Here is a 20,120-nt window from a genome sequence, read left to right as displayed (position 1 = left end):
TGTGTCAAGGATCACACGTTACCAGCCAACAGAACCTTTAAGACATACGGAAAGGATAACAAATAAAGAACTTTGTTTTATTTACACCCAAGTGTTTTTTGTAATCTAATTCATTGTGAATGTTCAGGTGTCCAGTGGGTTTACCAAAGAGAAAGGGATTATTGATAATGTAAAATGCGAAATGGTATTGACATCAGAAATAGTGTTGGCACTGAGACCGCGTGTTTATTACATTAGAAATACTCACAGACGTCAGGAAGTACTTCATTCAAATAGGACCTCAGGTTACCCACCAATGAGCAACATACTAACATACACAATTCAAGCTATGCACCTTACATATCTGGACAAATCACATACCATCACTCATTAGACAGCTAATCACTTTATTTAACCCACGTCGAGTCATGTACAGCAAGGAGGGCAGTGTTCATTCATTAACAATGCACTATGTTCCCTTTTTCTGTCAGTTAAATGCTGTTTTCAAATTTCAGAATTTAGTTCAAAGAGGCCTATGTCAATTCTTGGTAGCCCCCTTGACATAATTGTGTGATCCTTGGCAAATCACTTTTTTCTCCCTGTGCCTTAGGTTCCCTACATGCTAAAAAAATTAGGATCAACGAGTGGTGATTCATTTGGAAGTGTGATCATCTCAACCAAATGTGTTCACTCCTTCATTGAGTAAAGAACGGTTCAAATGCATTTTCTTTGGGCCACTAAGTTATACATTTTTCTGTAACTATACTGTTTTGTCAATCCAGATTGCCATAAGCAACCTTTTCAACAGGCAACTACTCATAACGAGTTGAGTAGATAAAAGGATTAGCGAGGGAGTGAAGATACTAACATCGCAAACTAAACACAAACGTTGGCCCTAGTCAAATGATGCCAGCTTCTAAGTAGAGGTGGACCATACGTGGTATCTAGCTTACACCTATGCCCCTCTGATTCTGTAGAGTCATCACCATGCCAACAAATCTCACCACAAAGACAACAAAATAAACAATTTAAAAAAATCCGTGCATGCCTTTAAATGGGTAAGACGCCAGAATATCACAGTTGCTATCCTCCTAATCTCTGAGATCATCTTTTCAACTGTGCTAAAATAAAACTACAGCAACACTTATTAAAAAAACACGTAATGTGTTTGCCTGCATAATGTGAAGATGGGTATGCGAATAAGTGAATTTCCTGTTTGGGGGCCTTTGGTTCTTTGCGGTTGTAACCTCCCTCGATGGCTGCAGCAGTGACACACATTTTCCACTGGACACAGACTTGAGTATTGGAGGATTTCCTTTTTGGTGGCCATTGATGCTCACCAGGTTAGTAGTTCCTACTATATATAATGTCTACGCAGGTGGTGTGTGTTAGGTCACTTAATCAATTGTAAACATTTGGGACTCTTTTCTGAAGTTAGTTTTGAAAGAAGAGAGGCGGAAGGGTACACCTTCTCTTCAGAAGCAAATGGGGTACTTGTGTAGCATGAAGTAGGTACATTAAGGCTTCTGGAGTTCGAGAGACAGTACATTTTGCCACGACCAGGCGTGCGGGACGCTTCGCACGCACATATGCACACCACGTCCCAGGGGTACAGGCTTCATTAGAGAAATGTTTACAAATTAAAAAAAGGGCCACTTCAAGGCAGTTTTACATCCTCCTTTTATTAGAAATGCATTCATTCCGCCGTCTGGGCCTGGAAGTCTTCCAGCGTGCTGAAGTTAAAATAATACGACTGAGCATATGGAAATGCTAAAAGAATTATCGCAAGGAAGTGAAAACGAGTCCGCCAGGCCATATTTTCTGTTTCTTTGCTCCTCAGCACACACACATTTGGGAGGAATCTGTTCCAACTATTCTTAGTGGCTCCAGGACACATTGCCAAGCACCTAGCCCTCTGTGTTTTCATTCTTCCCACACATTAAATAACAAAGAAACACCCTCTGGACTTGGAATTGTTGGGAGACGTACATGACGGGTAATGGGTGGAGTCAAAAAGTAAACAGAAAAAATTGCTCAGCGTATTCAGCACCAGTAAGCTAACTCGGAAGAGTGCATCGCTCCAGCCACACACAACAGTAGTGTTTTTTTTCATTTTCATTAATTCCAGAGTACCCTGTTTTAACTAGCACAGGTTTGGTGGTGGGAGATTCTTGGAACTATCTTCCGCTTTCTGAAACTCCCTACCACTGCACCTCACATACATTTCTGACTTTGATCTATTTCATGTCGGTTTGAATACCTCACAGTTTTCTTCCCCATTATGTAAGGGCATTCTATGATGGCTGCTGTTCTTTTTTCGTGTAGCGCCTTGAGACCTTCACCAGTGTATACACACTTCATAAAAGTGCTATAAGTTAGTATCTATATTCTTCTAAGGCCCTAATTACAAGTTTAAGTGCTATTTGTTGCACCTGATATACAACAATACCACAAGGTACATTATTTATAGGGTGCGATAAATAACACCTATTATGATGGGGAATAACATGCAGATTTGGGTGTTTAACATATCAAAATCCGCATGATACAGTAAATACCATATGCTTTTTGCCTGTTACACTTTGGCAGGTTTAACCTGCTGAAATTTAGCGAAGGTTGAGGTATTTACCTACCAACTCATAATTTCCGATCCATGCATAAACAGAAGTTTAAGCAGTAGTCGGAATATACCGACCAACTCGTAATCAGGGCCTAAGTCTCACCAGTCTTCTAATTATGCCTGAATCTTTGATACTTTGAGTAATGTCAAAACAATCATGGTAAGGTCTGGAGGACATAAACCGATGTCTAGGAACACTTGTGCTGGAACTTCTTGAGAACATTATAAAAGATTCATTTAGTTACACTTGCCTGACCTGAAAGGAATATCATCTCTGGAGAAACCAGGGAATCCCAGAAAATGCTAAATTTGTGACCTGAAAATCGGAGGATCCAGATCTTGTAGCTTCCTATAAGTCTACAGCTCATCTGGGATTCTTTACTTGGGAGGTCTTATGGCAGGGTGGACTTCCAGATCCAACCTAAAGATTGCCGGTACCCTACCCACATGGATAGGTTGGCACCCAAAACTCCTTGTAAGTTGTCATCATCACGTGAACTGTTACTGTATCATAACAATACAGGATAAAGCATAGGGCAATAAAGGAAATGAGAGTGACAACTGGAGGTTTCTCTGCTGTCCGGCAGCATAAGCCATTGCTGGCATTATCTAAAAGTTTGGTCCACCCAGGCCACTCTGTGGAGATGGAACGGAGGGACTCAGGTTGGGAAACCGACCATGAGGTTCAACCTCAATCCGCATTTGCTTAGTGGCTACCAGATACGAGTTGCACAATTGACAGCCTGAAAAGTAGCAAGGGGCTTTCATGAATCAGAGATTCGCACATTGTTTTTTTTTTTTTTTTCCCCAAAACCTTTATTCGTGCATCATAAAAGAACAAATACGGGCCTACAACCGTCAGGCCGGCCACGATACAGTAAAGCACTGATACCCACATTACATCCCCTGTGCGTCAACGGTCAGGATTAACAACGAGTTATGAGTCACATACTGGAGATATCTTTGACTCCCGGGGAAGGAGAGATGAAGGTTAAGTTTAAGTTTTTTAGATAATTTTATCAGAGAAAAAAAAGTCAATGAAGGATAAGAACAAAGGAGATTCGAGTCCGCAAGAAAGCTTCACCACACGGGAGAGCAGCAACATCAGTAAGAACAACAAGGGAAGTAAAATCTCAAACAGTGAGGCGGTGCAGAGATATAACCGGATAGTCACATGAGCAAGGACGCACCCCTCCAGAGCCGCCCCCACTCGATCCACCCCACACCCGGACCCCGAATCGAAGAAAGTAGAGCGCAAAGACAGAGAAGAATAAAGGCCCATAGAACTAATTAAGAACAGCGTATTACCCCCCCACCCTACACCAATGCGGAGGCTACGGCCTTCCCCCCCCCCAGCATAGTGCCTGTCGCCCACTGAACCCGAAATATAGAGAAGAGAGAAAGTAGGAATAGAGTAAAGAAAGCAAGAAAACAAGAAAAGAAGGTGGGGAGGAGCCCACGGGACACCAGAGCGCCCCAAACCATCAGCCAGTTATGGCCCCCACACACTGAGAGCCCACTACGCCAAAAAACGGCATGCGAAGATACCATGGCACCACAGTTTAAGCGAAGGGATACAAGTCGCAACGAGTGTGCGCAAAACATACATACAGTTCCAGTCCCAGGCCAGTCCGTCCATAAACCATGGCGATAGAAGTCAGTCTAGCCCTGGCCCGATCGCGGGCTTGGGAGTAAACCAGCCCCTGCATGAAGGCCCCGTGTCCCGAGCAGACAAAGACAAGATGGCCGCTTGTGAGAGGATAGTGAAGTAGGAGCACGAAATGGCCGCCGACCATCGATTGAGGTCCCTCTTTGCACCACATAAAATCCAAACCTGGCAAGTGAGGTACAGGAGTTCCACAAAAAGGAAGCAGTAGGCCATTGCGGACGGTTCCTCGAAGCCGTTAGGTATCGCTCAGCAGGATAGTCTTGCAGACGCGGTGAGGCAGACAACAATAAAGCAGGCAGCCATGACCAGGGGGACAAAGTATCCGCAGTTGAGGTGGAGAGCGGTGGATCCCGGGCGCCGGGAGCGCCAGATGAAGGCACCAGTGTAGCACAATCATACACCGCCGTTGCGTCCCCCCAAGAGGACAAAGGCACCGGGAGACCCACGCCCTGTGGATGACAAACAGTGCGCTCGCGACCCGCAACCGACAGTATGGGGTCAAACCGCTCACTCAGCGCCTGCAGGCCAGCGCACATCTGTAGTTGGAAGTCCCGCAGGGCAGCCAGAACGGAGCCGCACGTCAGCGGAAGCCGGGCCCCCACATCGGCCGCAATCCGGGACGGCACCGTGGAGCTGGTGTCCGGAAGAGGGAGGGCGAAGTGGGCAGCGGGCGAGACCGGAGTAACACCCCCCAGCCACGAGCAGGCACTCAACGCCATGTTTCGCCGCTATACGTTGCAATGGCCAGGGGGTGGGGTCATGGCAAGGAGTCAATTCCCCTCAGGTCTACGCCGCAACAGGAAAGGCCGACAATCGCTTCTCTTCTCGCAGGTTCCCCTCGCCGCTGGCTAGGCAACAGATGAAGGGGGCCGCAGCCTCCCACAGCGCGGTCCTCAGAGCGGGGCAGGAGACCCGCCGCACCGGGGCCCACCTCACAGCTCCATCTCGTCAGGCACAGGGTGAAGAAGGTGTCCGGCCGTCCCTCCCCGGGCTCATCCGGCAACGATCCGTGGTGCGAGGTGAAATCTGGACCGCGGGGCTCAGGTTAGCGCTAGCTGGTCCGGTAACTGCGGAGCGTCCAGGGGGCCGGCAACGGCCGTAATGGCGCAGGGTTTCAGTGCAGAGGACAAAAGCACCCAGAACTCGGGCCTCCGGGCGGGCTGAGACTCCGGGAAAGCGGCAGCGCGGTCAGCGCGTCTTCGCACACGTTGCACCTCGAGAATCGGCGAGGATGGGCATCAGGATAGTAGTCCGAGGCCACGGACCGACGGAGCCGGGCGCTCAAGCGTCTGCTCCGGTCGCCATCTTGGCTCCTCCCCGATTCGCACATTGTTGAAGAAGGGCACTAAAAGGCGCAGTACATGCTTGTGAACATCTTTGGTACTCTAGAACGAAATTACAGATAAGTACAGGTAGGCCCCTCCATCCTCTCTTTTTTTGCTTCCTGTAATCACAGACTCTACATGGTTTCCAGCTACAATAAAAGTTTTTGCTTATGACCTGAAAGTAGGCACATTCTGGGGGTTGCTCTGTTGAGCAGTTGTGTTCCTTAAAACTAAACATTTGGATAATATATGAAAATTCGAATAAAATTTAACATTATCTGTTTGGCCATCATCACTGCCAGATACATGCACTGCTAACCCCAACCAGGCTCAAAATGGGTCTTGTTGCAGTGGCATTTCCAGCGCGCGGCACAGAAGATGGCCTGTGTTCTCGGCCATGTTTTAATAAAGTTATGTGCATCAGTGTGCACAATATGGAATGAATAACTCCATATGTCCGCTTTGCTAGCTCAGTGTGTGACTTTTCTTTAAAAGCTTTGCGTTGTTCTCAAAGTCCAACAGTCGCTCCACTGTCTGGGAGCTCTTGCAAGAGCGGCTTCGAGTTCAGTCCAGGTCCAAGAGCTTCTGGCTGCGATGCCCAGCCCTGTTCCTACCAGCCTTGCTTGATGTTCCCACTTGCAGCTGGAAAGTTATACTAACCAACTATATCACATTTGGAAAGCAGGGGCCGCCGGGAAACACTCTAAGTGACACGCAGGCGGATTATTCTACCCATTGCTTTCGTTGGCTCTCTGCTCACTGGGCAGGGTGAGTCAAGCCGTATTGACTTTCAGTAGGGAAGTGGTGCGGTCAACCTGAACTGTTCTGTGGCGAGATTCATTTTGAAGATAGGTGGGGACGGTAATGAGGAACAGTCGGCACTGCACGGTTGGTGCAGGCTTGCTGAATTAATTTGAGCACACAGCACTCGAAGAGCATTGAACTGAGGGTCCGCACACACCACTTGGAATTCGGATTGGCCAAGAAACACATTTTTCCTGTTCCTGATGGTCACACTTGTTCAGTGGCTGAAGAATTACTTTGGCTACATTAGCAGTAGAGGATAGCTTGTTCCCTAACAGGCGAAAGCACATTTGCGATGTTCGGACATTCCTTTATGTTGTTGGGATTTTCTTGCTAGACAAGATATAGTTGATCAAGCATCTAAGACAGGGTGAGTGTGTGTACTGGATTTGCTGTGGAGTTCAGCAGTGCTTAATTTGTAAAAAACAAAAAACAAAAAAAAAGTACCAAAGCTCTTGTTTAGAGGACGCTGCAACCTGTGCTCCTGCCGGTGCTGCCAATACCCGCACAACCACAACTACTAACCATCACACTCCTGCAAGTGTGACAATACAGACTATTCGAGGCCTCCAAAGCTATAAGAATGGCTTGGGTGACAGGTATTAGTCATTTTTAATGCTTACTTAATTAATAAACAAATGTTGTCGCGCTGATCTCTAAATTAGACAGACAGAGCCACCATGTGTCATAAGCGCCGTTGTTGACAATTAAATGCTGGTGCCGAGCACCGGAAACCACGGGCTCAAATTCAGCACTGGTCAGTCCCGCTATTTTGCCATCTGCCTCAGAGAGGACAGGCCACGGCGTGCCACCTATGGATGACGGGGACAATATTTCCTCAGTAACAAGCAGGGCAGGGTGTGCCTCGGGATAGCTGGTTTAGGGGTGCAACTGGCAAGAGGGGTGGGGGCAGAGTCCAACACAATAAAGAGAACATTCATGCCCCAGTTCTTCTCTTAAGTCCGAGTACAGCTGGCCCCAGCATCAGTCAGCCGTCAGCGCGGTGTTTGAGACATGTTGGAAGAATGTTTTTACCGTTCCCGCACATTTAAGTGCGCTGGCAGCAAGGGTTGCTGCGAGGCATCCGGAAGGGCTACGAATCACCGAGCATATTTCCTGTCATCTCTCCTATGAGTCAGGGTTGAGTCGGACTCCCTGCTTCCCTTCAGTGACTTCAGCTTTTATTCACAACATGGAGGCGATGCGCGCTCACCCTGCGTCAGGCATCTAGAGTGTGTGAGGGCCGCAGGGGCCGGTTTGGACAACATCTGGCTAAGTTTGAAACTGGACCACGGGAACATACTGGGCCCAGGACAGAAACGGTCCCTTAGGCCCAGCCTCCCCCTCCACATTATCCACGTTTATCGCACAACCCTGAGTTCGTGTGTGCGTGAAGTGTCTCTGTAGTAAGTATGCAGGTGATAACAAGCAGAAGTACTTACATCTTTGAAGTATGTTCAGTGATGAACGAATAGTGCTTAATTTATGGGAAAAAGTAGCGTAGGGAAACCAAACATTTTTTAAGGAGGCCACCACTGACGCAGCTGAATGACAGGGTTGCCGGCTCCCAAGGCTGTCTTGTCTTGATTCCACCTCATGCCCCCCCCATCCCCGTACACCAGTGCTGGAACAGGAAAACAATAACTGTGGGAACCCTACAATCGGGACACTGCAGAGGTGGGGCTAAAGGGGGCGGTGTCAGGCAAGGCTGAGTCAGAAGGTATGCATTCAGTGGTAGGCAACCTACGTCTAATGTCTGCACGTACATATAAATTATTATCATAAATTCTGCAAAGGCTCCTATGAAAAAATCCCTGGCCCCCAAAAATAAGTGGAGGTGCCGAACACCTCAAGCCTCTGGCACAAATCAAGCACTACACACATGTTATGTTGTAGGTATTTTTAAAATGTGCTCCTACAGCAGGGACTTCTTACCTCTAAGGCGCTTTAAAACACATAAATGTGCACCATGTCTACTTTGCCTATCACATGCAGGGTTCCAGGAGATATGAGGTGCTGAATTCCTTTGAGCGCAGGTGGTTTTGTGCTATTCTTTTGTCACTTTGTTGGGCCATTAAATTAGTATCCCGAATAGGGCCTGATTTAGAGTTCAGTGGATGGGTTACTCGGTCAAAAACATGGCGGATATCCCGCCCGTCATATTACAAGCGCCGTAGGATATCATTTCTGCCCAACTATAATTCAGGACCTAAATATCCTCTGTTCTATGTAAAACATTTTAAGACTGCTATACAGGAGGCAGTTAACTTTTTATACTGCGGTACTCCTTTGCTTTTCTGATATGACTTGCTTTCATGTACACATTTGTGCTGCGAGCTCGTTTTTTGTAGCTGTACAAATGTGGAAGCTATAAATACCAGACTCAGTAAATACTTATTGTTTGCCTGAGCCAGGAAGAAGGGGAGATTTGATGCCACTAAGATTCAAACCTGTGACCTGCAACTTATGCATCGATTCTGCAGCAGACGCATTAACCCACTGTGCTATACCGCTATACCACTTGCTAATGTCATTTTTTAACTGCGCAACTAAACAGGGGACAAATGTACCTATTTATTTTTCCCATTTGGCGTAATGCTTTGAACTAAGATGTTACTGCATGGGTTTAGAGAAGTATTCTGTCATTTCACATACAAATCCCTTGTTTACATAGTTGAAATATTAGCTGATCATAGTGCTTAATTTGTAAACATAAATAAATAAGTGCACACAGGGCCTTTCTTAGAAGACTGCCGCTGAAGCTAATGAAGGCCAGTGTGGCTGAATCCCAATGTTGCTGAGTCTTGAGCCCACATCATTCCTCTTTCTTTCACTACCCCACATTTCCTATCTCTTTATCTCCTCCTGAAAGTTATTTTGTATCGCCACTTTCTCCCATTGAATCGGTTTTCCTATTCCATCGCTTCTTGCTCACTCCTCTGCCTTTTTCCTGTCTTGTCATAGGTACAAGTTTGAAGATGAGAAAAGTCCCTGTCACCAAAAACGAGTGTAGGTGTCTACCACTTGCAACCAGTGGCACAAATTAGGCACTGGGAGTTGAGGTTGCAAGCTCCCTGATATCTCCAAGACTTCCGGCTTGTGGGAAAACCGGACAAAATTGAATGCTATTTTAGTGTTTTACGTGTTATTGTGCTCTGCAGCTCTTTGGTTGGCGCAGTGGACGCTTAATGTTAAATATACACACCAGCATAAATACATAATTAAGTTTCCCTCGTCGTCGTCTGTCGAAATCCCTAACCCCCCCGGCCCCACTGCTCTTACCTGCACCGGCTGCTGCTGATATACACATTAAATAACAAACGTGAGCAAGCACCACATAGAGCGCTGGTGTTGTGCAATGATCACACGAGCCGACGCTCTCTGCAGAACGTAGGCACTAAATTAATTAATCTTTGCTCCAAACCTAGTGGGGGAAATTTACAAAGACTTCACGTACTACAGTGCAGGAGCCCAAGTTGCAGCAATGTGTTGTGTGAAAAGAGAGAGCACAGCAGCACCATATCTCCAAAGACATGTGGTGCGTTTCCCTTTCTCTGAGCTGGCATACTTTAGCCTTCCTTAAGCCGCTCACACCTTTGCACAACAGTGCAAAGGTGTGTGTGTGTTTGTGATGTCAAGCATAGGTCTGTACCGGAAGGATTGCCTTCCAGTACAAAATACTATGCTTAGACACAGTTGAACACTTTTCCCACTTTGTATGAAAACTGTACTGTACTTGTGTGTACAGTACAGCACACAAGCAAAGTTAGAAAAGATTTGAGTAAAATCAATATTAGTAGATAGGTATTTGCAACAAAACACATGGGGTTGCATGGGAAATGCCCATGTACCCCCATGGGACATTCCTTGTAGCGCAGAAAGCTATTTACCATTACTTTAGGGCTATTTTTTAGAGCAAAACATGTCTTACACGGCAAAGTAATTCCAAAAATCAACAAATTGGACAGTTTGTATCAATTTTGTTATGCCAAACTGGTGCAAAACACTGATACATTTACAGCCGATTGCTTTAAACAGCAGACGACCCTATATGCATGAAACGATGCTATGTCTTAAGACTGAGAAGATTGCAACAATAAAAAAGGTGGTATATCATCTTTTGTTTGACTGAAATTGCTTATTTCATATTTTAAGATGTACATATTCTTTGTTTCAACGACTAGCAAAATCTTGCTTCACATAATGTGTGCCTTGTGTTGAGACCAATAAGCACACACTCTGGGTCATGGGTTCAACTTGTTTCTTTCACTTGCAAATAAAAACACCAGTGTTACAAACCAAGAGGTGAGAATTATGAAACTGGATGATGTGTTTATAGAGATGAAAATATGTTTTACTGCCACAAAGTTGATTGAGCGGGCATCCATAAAATTGAAATGTGGCGAACTACTTTGGTGAACTATTGTTGAATCCCAGGGGCTAGGAAAAATACAAAACCCACTTATTTGCCCTTTTACAAAAAGCTGCCATAGTGAAACTAGTATATGAGGTCCTGATGAAGGCTATTAAAGCAATTTGTTTAGCTGAAACGAGGCTTGAGCAGATTAGTTTAAGGACTGTTTGGTTCCGGAGTAGCATGCTACTCACCTAAAAGTGCTTCAACACCTCATCGGGGTAGCAAGCGCTATACAATTCAAACCTTTTCCCTCTTCTAAATTTCCACTTTCCTTCTCAATCCAAATAACAGACTAACATATCCACTGCTTAAATTAATTTCATATTTCACTTTTCTAATTTCGCCACTAATCCTTTATGGTATCCGGAGGAGCGAGCTACTTGCCAAAAAAGCGCTTTGACGCCTCGTCAGGGGTCGTAAGCCCTATATAAATGCAATTACAATACCAATTACTATTAAGCGATGCGCATCATCATGAAATATGGCTATTGTGACAAGAGTAATGATAATTACATTCGGACAGTAAGCTGAAACAGTACAAAATATAAAAGGAAAGGTGTAAGTATCAGGGCTTGGTATAGTTTCCTGGTTAGATAGCCTCCATCCCTCATGGGTGATAAGGACTCTTTCCTTGTTATACAAACAAATATGGCTGACAAAAGGTTAACTCCAACTGACCTGTAACAGTGACCATGTTACAAAAAGAAAAAACGCCCACAGTCACAACCCTCATTAAACAACTGCCATTTTCTGTCTTTAGCCTAGTACTAGTGAAATACTAAAACAACAGTGTTGCCAAAACACAACAGCCTTTATATACAATTTCCTTTTTCCACAGAACAAAACAGCCACAAAAAAATCACACAATTTCCATTTTTAAGCTGAGTAACGTTAGCAATCAAGGAACGTCGGCGGACAAAGAGGCCACAGTCCGAGACAGACTTCACACTTCTATTTTGAAAGTCGGTAGAAATCTAAAATTATTTTTTATATTTAACCCTGATATAGGAGGCCCTTAGCTTTGCTAGGATAAACTAATTGAAAGCGGAGAAGGGAGAAATAAGAGTCTTCACCAGCGAGAGGAAAAATATGTATTTTCTTTCCAACCGGAGACAAAACCTGTTTTTCTGATTATTTTTGATCCGTTTTCCATAGCCCTCAGCTGTAGCATTTGGAAAGCAAACATTTTAAAAGTCAAAAATAACATTTCAATGGAAAAGGAGAACTGTGGCTTTGTGCTTGGACAAGTGAACTTACAATTAATGGAATGAAACATTCAGTGCTCAGACTGACTGTGGAAAGGTTGTGTGCAGCAATGTTTCAAAACAGAAATCAACATATTCACGCTATTTTATGAAAAAAAATATATATATGTGGTATGTCTGATTGCATGTTTCTAATGCACTTTTAGCAGCCCCAATGGTGGTTCTCAGTACAGTTAGATGTACCATATAAATAGAATTAGAGAAAAACAGCTGCCTTCGTTGACAATTTGGTGCAATTTTAGCTAATGCGTAGTAGGCTTGTGCTCATATAAGAATTTAGTTTAGTTTTTTAACATGTTTAATAGATGCAACACAGTCTTATGAAATAAAAGGAGGTGATAATAAAAATATAAAAAGGTCTTGAAAATAGGACCCTCTAGTAGCCATACGTACCAATGGCGGCCATACCGGAATGGGAGTATTTCCATTGAAACGCAGTGGGAGCCCCATCTAGGAAACAGTGATTTTTTTGACGAAATTACTAGGAAAATCAGCCAAATCTGAATTATTTGACAAGTTATAATTATCAAACATTCCAAAGTACATAGAAAAGAAAACATTTGCAAACTTTTTCGAGGATGTTTGATAGTTATCACTTTTATAAATAATTAAAATTGCCCAACTTCAGGGATGAGACATAGGCCTGGAGATTAGCTCCCATATGGCCTACTCTTGGTTATGAGGGCTAGTGTGGGTGGAATCATGGACGCCATTTCAGGGTCACGTGGAATCACTGTTTCGACACTTATGGTCCTCAAACTCGCGGATTCCAATTGAGAAATCCCTGAGACTCTAGTATCCAAGAGAGGGGTGATACTACTGCCCTAATGATCCACTAACCTTGCAATAGTTAGGCAGGCATTCCTTGGGTTAGTAACCGATGGTGGAGTCATTCAGGGGTCTCCAGGGCTTCCGATTGCAGCCTCAGATACCATTACATTTATATGCCTGTATTTTGTTTGCATCTGTGAGATGTTTGTTATTTTTTAGTTTTACAAGTATTGCAGGTTTTCATTCCATGGCCTGTGATTTCCTCATGGGCAATACCTGCTTAGTTTAATCAATGTCGTAGGCCATAACATGATTTCCTGTGATATGGTAGTCATAGATCTTGTGATGACACTTCCACCAACCTTACTGCTTAGGTGCCATTGAGGCAGTACCAGGAACTATGGATTGCGGTCCCTTAGAATAGCGTTTAATGCATGCCTACGTGCTTTTATCTGCACACGAGGTCCCTGCCCCTCAAAGCGCGGTACAATGAGAGTTGGATGCTGAACACATTGCATTACTTCTCTGCTTTGAGATGGCCATCTTAACATTTAGAAATGTTACCATATATATATATATACTAAAGTTTTCTAAAGGAGTACTTTTTTTAATTGCTGTTTAATATTTTTACTAAGTTTTAGTATTTTCATTTCATGCTGTGATTTTCGCTTTTGGATTCCTACAATACTGGGTCAGCGAGTAAAGCAGATTTTATTGTGGTGTGCTGTCTGTCTACCAGGGTTAGAGGGAAAAGTCATGGGCCGTGAACTATCAATGTAGCTGTCATCAAGGTAGTTGGTGAGGAGACAGACACCATCCTCAACTGACGGTGGTGGTACCTGTTGGGCATAGCCCCTGAGCATGCCTTTTGCCAGCACCGCCATGACTGATAGTCATTACCCAGTCAAGCCCTATTTTTGTGCAGGAAACTTCACCGGATGAAGGTAAAAGCAAACATTAAGAATTGCTTTACTAGCGATAAGCAAATAAATGTCGTGCATGATCATGCATCAATATATCAGACTATACCAAACTTGAGAGGGGTAAACACAAGGGTCCGAGTATAATACAAAACCACTGGCCTAGTAAGGGGGTCACAGGCCCTAATGCAGGCAAGGCAATGGGAGGCATTCTCTTAACTGTGGCACCCCCAATACCCTTGAAGATGCTGCACTAATGATAGCTAAGCCACTGTTCACCATTCAACCCGACATTGACTTTCAAGAAGCAGCCACCACTGTTATTTTCAATTTGATAGAAAGGAATTATTGATAGTATAGGTATACAACTTCCTATCTCTTTAGTGCCTGATATTGTAATCCTTGTGCAAACTCAAAACATGATGCCACACAGCCAACTGAATTTTTTAAGTCAATTTACAAAGCTTTGAAGCAGCTAACCTGTAACACTAGTTCCTGTGTATTTCTTTTATCATTGCTACCATGCATATTATAACAATCTAGGATCTATTTCGACTCCAGCTTGCTTACTTTGCGTATGTTCTGTACCTTTATCTCATGACTATGTTGTAATTTTGTATGAAATTTGTGTAAGCTTAACACAAGTCAGTAATAGCTGTTGTGAAGTGCCCACAAGGGACCATGTGATACCCTTTAAAAAAAGTATGCTAAAAAGCTCCAGTAGTGTCCCTAACTCTACCAACCTGGGCACAAGATTGCAGAAATTTGCAAATGCAAATTGGCAGCCTCCGACTGACAAGACCCTTCACTCTAGCCATATTTTTTTCTGACTTATTTAGTCCTATTTGTCTTCTTACTTCTCTCGTGCCTAAATCCTGAACAACTGTGGCGTCAAATTGACAAACCTACCTATTTTTATAGTCAATATTGGCTACATAGATCTATACAGGGCACAAGTTGGGGGTACACGAAGGTAGACGGCGTCCACCCACTCTCCCACCCTGCCAAGACATTGGGCCTCACTGAAATATGCTGAACTCATTGCTGTGTAATTTTCAGACACCAGGAAACTTCAGCAGCACCTGCACGTTGTCTGCTTTCGTTCTGAGCAGCAACCTGCAGGCAGTGAGAGAGGTTTGTTATTTTAAACTCCAGCTGGGCCCAAAACAAAAGCCAAAGTTAAGGGGCCAGCAGGCTTCCTTTTGTTTGAGTATCCTGGCTGGGTTCTATCTGGAGCCTCACACTTGGGTGCAAATGCAATGGAGGGGAGACAAAGGCACACAGCTTGTTATTACTTCACAAGTACATAGGAGAGGCATGCATTTGACTTTGTTCAGTCCCTGTATATAAGGAATATGCATGCACTGTTGGAATATCAGATGTGTTGGTCTGTCCCAGTATTTATACAAATAACAATTTAAATACCACAATTTTGTTTTATATCTGTTCTAGAATTACTCTTCCCAATGCAGGGTCTCAGAGTGCTTTACATCACACATACACATTATACATTAACAATCCTACAAGTGTGTAAATCAATGTACAGGATATGTTACATAAGACAGGGTTATAAAGTGTAGGAGTCATATGTCCTTCATAGCTCACTGTGCAAAATTTAAAGGATTACAATTTTGAACTGCGCTGCAAGTAACAAAAGGATCTCTGTGGTAAAAGAAGTAATCCACTTACATATCTAAATAAAATAAAATTATGTCATCTGCATGTTACATGATGTGCTTTGTAGGAGACACATTAACCTTCCATGCTACTTTGATTCAGAACTGGGACTAGGCAAAAAACAGATCTCTCCAGCAAATGCGTTAACCTCCAGAGTTATCTCGCCATTATTGTTCCCAGAGATTTACTGGCCACACAAAGATCTCTGCAGCAGGTGCCTTAACACCGTGAGATATTTTAAAATGCATGCTTTGCAACCAATTAAGCAGAACAGATTTACTGCCACATCTGCCTTTGTTGCCAATTTCCTTGTGGCAGACTTAAAAAAAAATGTGTGAATTGGGGCCCAGATTTTTTGGCAAGATTGAGCCACTGTTTTGGCACAAAATCGCATTTTTTAAATCATCTTGTAATGCACTCAAATGTCCTCATGATAGACCCGCTAATAAGGTCGTACTGGCCGTACTGGACATAAGGCGTTTCTCCGGGAGGCTGGAAGGGTGAGGGCCGCTTTTGTTAACGGGTACCGGTTTTGTAGCAGTGCAGCAGTTTTAAAAGCGCTGTAGAGTTCCTTTTCTGTCCAACAGTTTTCAGACAACAATAAAAGTGCTAAGATAACTCTGGTGATTAATGTACCTGCTGATCGGAGTTTTTTCTAGTGGCAGCTTTGACTCATCTAAGGTAGTGCAGAGGGTTAGTATGCCTGCCACAAAGAGCGCGTACTATGCTGATCACACAACAGTTTTTTATGTGCATAGTTCAGTGGGTTACTGATTTTGCCACAGAGACCCTTCTGTTACTGTGCAGTTCATAAATTACAATCGTAATCTAGGTAGAAAGGTATTTTTTTTCCCCAGTCTTTCATTATCCTAATTTTCCTAAAAAGGGTTTGTTCGGTTAGAAATAAATTATTAGTAAAGTTAACCCTAACCACTGCTATGTTCTGAAGCCTGAGTTTATGCTTTGCCAGACCAAGCACTGTTAAAAAATGCCTACCAGTATGGCATGTGAATTCTACACCTTGTAGTCCCCTTTGTCATAAGTAAAATTTTCTATACACTGATTTACACACATATAATTAATTGTCTCTGTATGTGTGTGTGATATGCTCCGACACCCTACACTGGTATGAGAGGTGCTAAAAAACAAATGAAATACATGTGAGGGAGGAGCTAGGGAGAGATGAGAGGCACTGTCGGAGGGCGATAGTGAGGGAAAATTGCAGAGCCCCATTAAAAACTGCTGTATCCTGGTGCACTGTACAGTTATCCTTTACTATGCTTTAAGAAAAATACATTTGAATATATAATGAAAAATGTGTTGTGAAATACACAATTTTAGCAATTGTTTCCCTAACTTTCTTGGAAGGAGAACCCCCCAACGATCCCCTTGTATTGGTCAGGCTCTCTTTCGCTGTGCTCGCTATGCACCCACCGTATGGGGGCTAGATTGACAACATTTGCCAGGGCTACTTTGGGTTCCCAGTCTGGCCCTGCATGGTAAACATATGTGTGAGATCTTAAGGTCTGATGTCACTTCCTGTGAGGTCTTGGGTTGTAATGTCACTTCCTGTGATGTGAATGTGTATATATCGTGTGCGATATCGCGCTGTGATGTCACTTGCACACTGCCTAACTCAGTAAATCCCCCCATTTCTTTTTTTAAAAACAATTTGTGCCTTGTGTCTATCCGATTAGAGAATGTAAACACTTAAATCACATCTAACTCACCACTATTTGTGATCTAAAACATCTTAACTGGCAGGCGCACCAGGATGTGCGCAGTAATTTAGTTCTCGCAGTACACAACTCAGTGCCATTTTGTTAACAGGAGTTATAGTGGTTAAAGATACACAAACCCAACAGCTTCTTGTGTTTGTGTTTTTTTCTCCCCTGGTCACGTCACGTGTCTGCCGTCACGCGCAGGTGGGCGACAGATTACGGCGCTGCATGTAAACAAGTGGTAGACAAGGCCCTGCGGCAGGCACACAGTCAGGAAACCGAACTTCAAAGCAGCACAAATGACTGCCAGGGGCTCGTCCGGGAGATTTCATAACGAGAGATAAAAAAAAATAACTGTAGCAACAGCTTTTATTGGGTAAAAGCGAAGCACGACTGCGGTTTCTTTTCTAACCATTCAGGTCAACTGAATTGCATTCTTCGGCCCACGGAGAGCAGCCTGCTTCCTCTTACCTACTGAATTTAGCAGTAAAATTAATGCCCTATGCCTACTTTGTCAGAGGAAAGCTCGGTTTGGACTCTCGAGTGAGCCGAAAGGTGCAGGATTGGATTGTCCAATAGGGCATTGGGGACAGAAAAGGTTGTGTAAGCCGAGGTAGGACATGAACACCCGAGCGATAAGGTACACGGTTAAAGAGGGTTTCCCGTCCAGGTTATTCTTTTAACCGAATGCAGACCACTGCTGTAGAATGTAATTACTAGTATCTGTGCGCAAGCATCTAACTGAAAAAAATACATGAATCAATTAACATACATTTTTTTTATTGAATTTTCAAATATCATTTTTGCGAGAGTTGTTCCATCCCCTAGTGTCTGTTTCTTTAACAGAGGGGGGAGCTCAGATCCTGCGGGGTGTATGGGAGAATACCAGATGTTGTGTGGCAAGGTGTCAGAGGTGTGCTAATGAGGGGTCTCATGATGACCCAGCCCCACCCAAGATGGGCACAATTGCCAAAATCTTTTATGAGTACGGGTCGCAGTACTACAGGAGTACTCTTTTACGTACTCTAACATGGCTTTGTGATTTGGCCAACATTTCCAAATCCCTATTAATGAAATGGAAAGAAAGCAGTATATTCTAATTGCACTTACTGTATATGCATATACCCACAATATTCCCATTTTATCACCATTTTAGACGGGCAGCTCCTCCACGTGGGCGGAGGAGTGTCGCCCCACTACTTTCTCGCAGGGCGAGAAGCCGAAACATAAAATGGTATTTATAATACCATTTTATGTTTCTGCTTCTTGCACTGCAGAAGGTAGTATTTGGTTGGGGGCGTGCGGGTGGGCGTTACTGCGCCAGGCAGGGGTGGAGTGGCTTGCCCACCGTTGTGGTCGCTGACTGTTTGGTTGGCCCCAGGGCTGACCAAACCAGTCATGCACACTCTGTATTTTCTCTTTGTAGGCTGCATGCAGCCTACATAGAGAAAATTGCCTCCCGATAGACCCTTATGGGGTCGGCATCCCGGCCAATCTCAACACTGCCATTGCAGCATTTTGAATGGCTTAGGGGAGGAGAGGGAGGCTGACTGCGTACTGTGAGGCGCAGAGAGAGGAGATGCGACGCGGGACCGGAGGCGAAGGTAAGTTAACTTTTTTTTTATTTACCCCCCTCCCCATGCAACCGCCCCTACCCCCCCACCTGCGAGTCATGCTGGCCGTGACTGATGTTAGATGCTTTGAGGCCAATTCGCAAACGCACTTAAGAGTATGTAAAAGAATATTAGAAGTGGTGCTACTTTACTTGCTAAAAAATAGGTCCATATGTCTCAATTCGGACTAACCCTTCGAGCATGGGAAACTCAATTTTTTGCAATTTTCTAAGTAGCATAAAACATACACAGCAAGGTTTGAAAAAGAGAAAAAAAGAATGAAGAAAGATCATGTTTTTAGGGAAGAGAACAGCAAGTTTTATAACCTCGAACAAGCTCTGTAGACCAGCTGACTAACCATAAACTGCCTTCAGAAGGAGTAACTTAAGAGTAGGGCCCCTGGAATCAGGGTCAGACTGATTTGCATATGGCCATGTCTGAACTGGGGTGGCAGAGTGGGCTAAAGAACGGTGATGGATCAAACCCAGATCTGTTGACTGGGTATGAGTGTTTGATTGGTTCTGATGCTCCGTCCATCGCCACCCCCTTTTGTACCGCTTTGTTCGCCATAAGTTGGCAGGGTATGCTCAGACGTGAGTCCCTTGCTCACCTTGCCCCTGGATTCAAGCAAGCCTGGCTGAAGACGGCTGAAATGCCAGAAACCGGTCCTAGGAAGCTTGTTTCCGGTCCAGGGAAGGCATGGCTTGGCAGTTCGGGCTGGACTGTTCCCATGAGGCACAGGGTCAGACTGATTTGCATATGGCCATGTCTGAACTGGGGTGGCAGAGTGGGCTAAAGAACGGTGATGGATCAAACCCAGATCTGTTGACTGGGTATGAGTGTTTGATTGGTTCTGATGCTCCGTCCATCACCACCCCCTTTTGTACCGCACTGGAATTATGTGGCAGGGGAGGGCCAAATCAAGCGGCATAGTTGAGTAAATTATGCAGCAAGAAAAAGCTTATCATGCAGCTTAATGCAGCGCATTTTATGATAGGATAGTATTACTTCATTATTTTGTCATTTTTACACTTGTTAACACTGTCTGGGCATTGGTTGCACCTCACTAGTACCTGTTTAACACCCAGATATAGCCATAGCCAACAGTAAGGTGACCTTTGCAAAGGGCCTTCCGCTGAGTGACAACAAGTCTCACTGCATTTTTAGTAACTTTTGAACCATTCGTGATACAAACCTGTTTTGTTGCAACACGCAGAATATGCAGCAGCTAATGTATTATGCGGCATTTGCTGCAAATCCATAATTACGTTAAGAAAAACACTGCAGCCTCCCAATTGCATAAGTTCAGTGGATCTGCTTAATAGTAAAGGTAGGAACA

The 20,120-nt window shown here is 44.2% G+C and overlaps 1 protein-coding gene across 7 annotated transcripts in view; it reads right to left on the bottom strand.

Annotated features, from left to right (window-relative positions):
- RUNX1 (RUNX family transcription factor 1) overlaps positions 1 to 20,120 on the bottom strand; it is a 520,192-nt gene that overhangs the window by 64,914 nt on the left and 435,158 nt on the right. For 3 of the 7 annotated variants that reach the window (XM_085621323.1, XM_085621319.1, XM_085621321.1), the window contains one exon: positions 12,473 to 12,529. The exons of the other annotated variants lie outside the window; for them this stretch is intronic. In XM_085621323.1, coding sequence (XP_085477449.1) covers positions 12,473 to 12,529 — 57 coding nt within the window. The remainder of the gene's footprint in view (positions 1 to 12,472; positions 12,530 to 20,120) is intronic. 7 annotated transcript variants of the gene reach the window in all.

The sequence above is a fragment of the Triturus cristatus genome, chromosome 8, assembly GCF_964204655.1.
Source record: "Triturus cristatus chromosome 8, aTriCri1.1, whole genome shotgun sequence".
In the NCBI taxonomy this organism is placed as follows: domain Eukaryota; kingdom Metazoa; phylum Chordata; class Amphibia; order Caudata; family Salamandridae; genus Triturus; species Triturus cristatus.
The sequence above is the reverse complement of the archived record's forward strand: the minus strand, read 5'-3'. Positions and strand labels throughout refer to the sequence as shown.